Raw genomic sequence first — 6,051 nt, 5'->3', positions numbered from 1 at the left:
CGCGTTTATTTAAAAAGAATATTGGAGAAATATTATATTATAAAAAGAAAAAACTACACGTGTATATTTAAAAAAAATATTGTGAAAATGGTATTATATTATGAAAACAAAAACATGCCCTGCTGGTTCTAGTAAGGACCAGGGCAGCACAACAGAAGCATTTTGGACCTTCTCAGAGACTTGATGGTGCAAATTCATCCACCAGAAAAAAACGTTCTAGTTCCAGTCAGCACTCGATCAGAATGAAGTAGCAGCATTCTGTCTTCAGAATCAAACGTGGACGACGTCATTTTGGTGAAAGTCGGCTGGCCGGCCGGCAGATGCGGGCCGCTAATGAAGCAGATGCTCGCCAGGTCGAGAGGAAAGAAGAAGACATGAACGGGAGAGACCTCCGCCGCCAATTAGAGCTTGTCCGTACGAGACCTGCGAGCCGGGCTGGGCTGGGACGGATCGGGTCGTGAGCTCATCATCGCCATTTTCATGTCCAAGACGCTTTCTGACTTGCAGCGTTGGAATCCTTTTATATGACGCTACATTTTGTTTTTTTACAGTTGAATTCGTTTGAGTTGGCAATTGTTTTTATTTTATGGTTCGGTTCTGATTAGTTTTAATATAGGGAGTATTTCAAGATCTTTAAGTGCAGGAAAATCCTAGAAGGCCTAGCGTAAAAGTGTCTAACGTCCACTCCTCGAGTCGGCACTTCCACCAGGAGCCTAAGTCGCTCGTTGATTGGAACATCCTTTTCATCGGAGCATTCACGTGTCCAGTTCAAAGTTCCGTCCTTCTCTATTTCAGCACACTGGTGGTGCTGAAATGTGTTGTTCTCTGACATTTGCTATCGTCTCGAATATCAAGTCATGAGTTAAGTGGAGTCATCCACGAGCTCAGCGGGCGAGCTGCCTTCGCGCTCCACGCAAAGATTGTTTTGACAAGCGCGCGCAGTTTCCGGTTGTCACGGCGACGGAGGCCCGTGGCTCGCCCACAACTGCCAGTCAAAGTCGATCGCTCGCTCGCCCGCCTTGTTATTTCGCTCCCTCGATGCTTTGGATCAAGTCATTAGTCGCTCTCATGGCCCGACAATGCTTTTCCTAAAAAATGTTTTAAAACTTCTAGTGCAGACTCATCCAGCTAGGTTTCAACACGCGACATCTGCAAGCACGAGGTGATTTTCTCGCCGTCCGTCCGTCCGTCCGTCTGACTTTTGAGGCGGAGCTTTCTGGAAACTCCAACGTCAGTGGTCCATCCCACTGCATTTCCTCCCAAGGTTGCCGCAGGGTCAGTCTTTGAAATCCAAAGGAAGCTTGGCACTTGGCCCCTCACCACGTACGGGTGGGTCAAAGATATCCGCCTCGTCACACCCACGCGGTGCGCTTACCGTAGGCTTGCCACGCATGCAATATATTAAAAAAAAAAGTATCATATCGGCTTTAAGCCTCAGCCCACCACCAAGATGACGACCAGTAATTTGCCCTCCACCAGCAGCATGAACAAATAAATAAACGCTCCGCCTCGCAGGGTGAAGGTGGATCATCCAGAGGGAAGGATGCTCGGGCGGGCAGCAAAAACGGATTCCTATTTCTCATTGAATAACAGCTGACAACAGCTTGGATTGGAACCATGGATGTGTTAGCTGACACTCAAGCTGATTCGCTAAGCGGGAAAAGAATCATGTCATTTCCTCCGTATGAAGACGCTGTGACAGCTCATAAACGGAATAAATCATGTTTTTAATCTGAATGAAAGACGAGTTTGATCGATTTGGGCCTTTCTTTTGATCGTGTGAATCTAAAGTGATTTCATGGCTTGACAGGACTGTCTGTGCCTTTCATTTCCTTCAATATGTGTCTGTATTGATGATGTAAAAATGTCGTCCTATGATAAACAGTGATGATTTATATCTATATGTATAAATGCGCCTCGCGGACACCGTTGAAATCCAAACATGGTGCGCTGTCTCCCCCTATTGGCCGCATGTGATATTACATAGTGTACTCGTGTAAGGTTTGGAAATGTATGAAAATTAAGCTAATTTGTTATAATACATATCTAAATTCCTGTTTGAAAATGATTTACACTTTTATTCATTCACTTGCATCCGCCTAAACTGCTAGCTCCTGATTGGTGACTTTTGGTCAGGTGACGGGAAAAGCAGAAGTGTGGTGTCGTGGAAAAGTAAAGCACTAACAAAAAGGGATTCGTGCCTGAAAGACATCTAGAAAGGAAGTCTAGTGCTAGGCTAGGGTATTCATTCATTTTTACTGATGGCTCAAAGGATCCCGAACGTGGCCGGACAGGGGCGGCTGTACATGTACCAGGTAGCAAACCATTCATCAAAGAGATGCACGGATCATTTATCAGTTTATGCATAACTTCATCTTTGAGGCCCACTATTGAATCGTTTTACATTTAAAGTTGTTTATTTATATATTTGAAATTCTTGTTGGGCCTCAGGTGCAACATGCATGTTGGGAAGCAGAGGGAGGGGGGAGCAAGTCTTGCAACCCTTTGCAATGCACTTCCTTGTACGGTATCGGGTTACCCACCCACGCGCGCGCGCGCGCGCTCACAGGCTGCGTCATTGGTGGAATTTACGCAGCCATCATCTCTCCAGCATGGACGCGCGTCCCCTGTGAGGACTTTGTCATCGTGTTCGTCCAGTCAGGCGCACTTCCGGCGGGGGAGCCAGGAGGAGACACACCTTGGGAGAATCCCCCCTCCCCGCCCCGACCCAACCACCACCATCCTGCACAGACCACCGTCATTTGTTTCTCTCTGTCTTCTAGCACGAAGAAACTTTTGTCTGTCCACCATGTCCGCTCGGGCACTCAGGGAAATCCTGCAGAGGCCAGGAAATGGCACCTGTGCAGACTGCGGGGCAGCAGGTGAGAAGCACAACTCTCTTTCTGCTAACGCTTGTGTGACTTTTCTTGCCAGAAAACATTTTGGAGTGGGAAAACATTTAGGGGGGTTATGCGACGTGGAAACACCAAAAGGATTTCAAGTTTAGTGCGAGTCCGGACACGCTGCACACGCCCTCCTGGGTTCATATGTGCAGGCATGCCGAGGAAGCCTCCGTTTTCTTCCACATCAAAATGAGATTTGCCTTTCAAAATGGGCGTTGAAGGAAATATTTAGGCCAGACGGTGAAATATTTGCTGGTGGGTGGAAGACCAAAAAAACCACGTCACCTTCTTGAAAAATGGACACTGGAGTACGTTTGCGTCACATTGATTACGTCTTAGCTTTAAGTCCAAGCCGACACGCCAGATTTGGTCAAGCTTGACAATGAAGCTTCAAGTTCAAACACTTGCTTTGGTTGGAAAAGGTGCCATGTGACGAGCATCGTGAGAAAACCTGTTACAAAAGCTGAAACTTCATTTTGGACACATAACACTTTGGCTTTCAAAACATATTTCGAGGTGGGGGGGCAGAGCTTGGGCTCCTTCCTTCTCTGAGTTGTCTGTTGCATGCAGATCCCGACTGGGGTTCCACCTCGTTGGGGGTTTTCATCTGTCTGGCCTGTTCCGGAATCCACCGCAACATTCTCGACGTCAGCAAGGTCAAGTCTCTGAGTCTTTCCCACTGGGAGGACCACGAGATCCAGGTAACGACACCATTTCCCATCTATTCATCTCCGTCCACGTTCATATTGTTTTGCCTTTTTATTTTTTGCGGGACAGTTCATGGCGGAGAAGGGAAACGAGCGGATGAAGAGCAAATACGAGGCGGCCGTTCCCGTCTACTATTACAAGCCGTCGCACAAAGACTGCCAGTGAGTACAGACGTTGTCGGCAATCGTTCGGCGAGAGAGTTAGCGTTGTTACTAGCGTGCTAAGTCAACATTTGCCAATGACGGATTTGTGAGGAGCTCGCGCTTGCTTTCTGATGCTGCGTAACGTCGCTTTCATGCCATCAGGGTCCTGAAGGAGCAATGGATACGAGCAAAGTACGAGCGCAAGGAATTCAGCCAACCCGGCAACAAGTTTACCTATGAGGAAGGCAAGCCAACGCGCAAAAATCAAGGCGTTTTTAAAAAGAAAATTCTAATATTGCATCCATTTTTAAAAAGTAGCAATCATGAGAATTTTGACAATGTTTGTGGTCATGAAATGCTTATTTTGAGCTTGGGAGAGAAGTGACAGCAGTGCTTAGCATGACCTTTGGCCCCGCAGCCACCAGGGACGGCGCCTTGATGAAAAGGGGGCGGGACAACGGGCAGTTCCTCAGCAGGCGATTCGTCCTCTCCGAGAGGGAGGGCACGCTCAAGTACTTCACCAAGCACGATGTAAGCAAACGTGCATGCCATATGACAAAAAATCCAACTTTATTCTGGCAAGGATTGAGATGGCTTTTTTGAGCTGTGCTCTGGCTGCAGGCCAAGGAGCCCAAAGCGGTGATCAAGGTGGACAGCATCAACGCCACCTTCCAGCCCGACAAGATCGGCCACCCCAACGGCCTGCAGATCACGTACCTCAAAGACTACAGCACCCGCAACATTTTCCTTTACCACGACAGCGGCAAGGTCCGCCTCACCGTTAGCGGGGCGGGGCGGGGCAGGGCGGTTCGCGCTTTGGGCCTGATTCTTCGCCTCGTCCTTGCAGGAGATCGTCAACTGGTTCAATTCCATCCGAGCCGTCCAGCTTCACTACATGAAGGTGGCCTTTCCCGGAGCCACGGACGCCGAGGTCTGTATGCGCTCAATAGCGCCCCCATGAGTGGACCTGTCAAGACGCGCCAAATAAACTTGTGGGAACACATAGGCAAAATTGAACAGGAAGTTGGCCATTTTCAAGATGAATTCATTGGGACAGCTGGAAAATGACAACAACAATTGACTTATTTGCACAAAATTGGGTGGCTGGGTGGGCATTTCGCTTGAAAAAGTCTCAAGGCCCAAGTTGAACAGGAAGTCATCCGTTTTGGCCTGAAGCAGCCATTTTGCCTCCAAAAAACAACTTTTTGTTTTTTTTCTCAGCTGGTCCCCAAACTTACCCGCAACTTCCTGAAGGAGGGCTACATGGAGAAGACGGGTCCCAGGGTAGGTCAACTCTTCATATTGCACAAGAATTTGGACTGTGTCGCTCATCTAGCAAGCGAGTCCAACCTGAGAGGACTTGCACAACATTTGGCCTTTGAGAAACCTGAACCGCCACTTAACTCAAACTCAGATTCCCCCTCCGTCGATGTAAAGACGCCATTATGTGCCAGACCAAAAAAAAACCACTTCCGGATGTTCCATTCGGGCTTCGACGAGCTCGGCGCTAAACGTTTGCCGGCAAACTTGAAATGTAAAATGACAAAAAAGGCTGCGTTCCGATTGATGTTATTGTTTTTGGTTGCCTTTTTGCTAGCAAACTGAAGGCTTCAAGAAACGTTGGTTCACTTTGGACCAGCGACGACTCATGTACTACAAGGACCCTCTGGTAGGCCAACAACACACTTCATCCAATTTTCATTTCACGATATGACGTTGTGTTGGATTTTCTTTTTGCAAACCGATTTTGGAAAAAAAAATGGCAAAGTCACAGAAGTGTAGTGAGAAAAGCATTTTGAGCTAAATGCGCAATGTTTTTGCAAATGTTGCTGTTTTTCCCTCGACTGCCTTTCTCGAAGCAGTCGGCTGTGAGCCTGTTTTGCCTTCGCAGGACGCCTTCGCCAAGGGCGAGGTTTTCCTGGGCAGCAAGGAGCACTACAGCGTCTCGGCCGGCCTACCCGCCGGCACCTACTGCAACGGCGCCTGGCGGCACGGCATCACCATCGTCACGCCCGACCGCTGCTTCCTGTTCACCTGCGAGTCGGAGGCCGAGCAGCACGACTGGCTCAAGCTCTTCAATGACGTCATGAGCGCTCAGATGTCCCCCCAGGAGTACACCAGTAAGAGCCAATTGTCGCCAAATGTTGAAATATGATATATCAGCTCATTTTTGGACGTTTGTGTTCTCTTTCCAGTGGAGGCTTTGTTGAAGCACAGACATTGATTGACCCAGCAGCGGATTGCCCATTAACATTTTGGTGTTAAGGAAAAAAAAAGCGGACTGGCGATAAAAGGCA

General features: G+C 48.3%; 1 protein-coding gene and 1 long non-coding RNA gene across 2 annotated transcripts; one reads left to right on the top strand and one right to left on the bottom strand.

Annotated features, from left to right (window-relative positions):
- Nucleotides 1-2,568: 2,568 nt before the first annotated feature.
- Nucleotides 2,569-6,019, top strand: zgc:92360 (uncharacterized protein LOC436988 homolog). Its single transcript, XM_037247698.1, has 11 exons — nt 2,569-2,882; nt 3,474-3,604; nt 3,681-3,772; nt 3,917-3,999; nt 4,173-4,285; nt 4,376-4,522; nt 4,602-4,685; nt 4,976-5,038; nt 5,352-5,423; nt 5,646-5,874; nt 5,950-6,019. The coding sequence occupies exons 1-11, from the start codon at nt 2,810-2,812 to the stop codon at nt 5,976-5,978; spliced, it is 1,116 nt and encodes a 371-aa protein (XP_037103593.1). The 5' UTR covers nt 2,569-2,809; the 3' UTR covers nt 5,979-6,019.
- Nucleotides 3,085-3,506, bottom strand: LOC119120653. Its single transcript, XR_005097557.1, has 2 exons — nt 3,410-3,506; nt 3,085-3,188 (listed from the first exon to the last, which is right to left on the bottom strand). It is a non-coding gene; the product is annotated as an uncharacterized LOC119120653 (long non-coding RNA).
- Nucleotides 6,020-6,051: the final 32 nt, after the last annotated feature.

The sequence above is a fragment of the Syngnathus acus genome, chromosome 1, assembly GCF_901709675.1.
Source record: "Syngnathus acus chromosome 1, fSynAcu1.2, whole genome shotgun sequence".
NCBI classification, from domain to species: domain Eukaryota; kingdom Metazoa; phylum Chordata; class Actinopteri; order Syngnathiformes; family Syngnathidae; genus Syngnathus; species Syngnathus acus.
This window is presented reverse-complemented; position numbering and strand designations above follow the sequence as displayed.

Coding starts and splice junctions, on each gene's coding strand:
- zgc:92360 (XM_037247698.1), top strand. CDS start 2,810: ATGTCCGCTCGGGCACTCAGGGAAATCCTGCAGAGGCCAGGAAATGGC. Junction 4,523..4,601: donor TTTACCACGACAGCGGCAAG/GTCCGCCTCACC, acceptor TCGTCCTTGCAG/GAGATCGTCAACTGGTTCAA. Junction 5,875..5,949: donor GTCCCCCCAGGAGTACACCA/GTAAGAGCCAAT, acceptor TTCTCTTTCCAG/TGGAGGCTTTGTTGAAGCAC.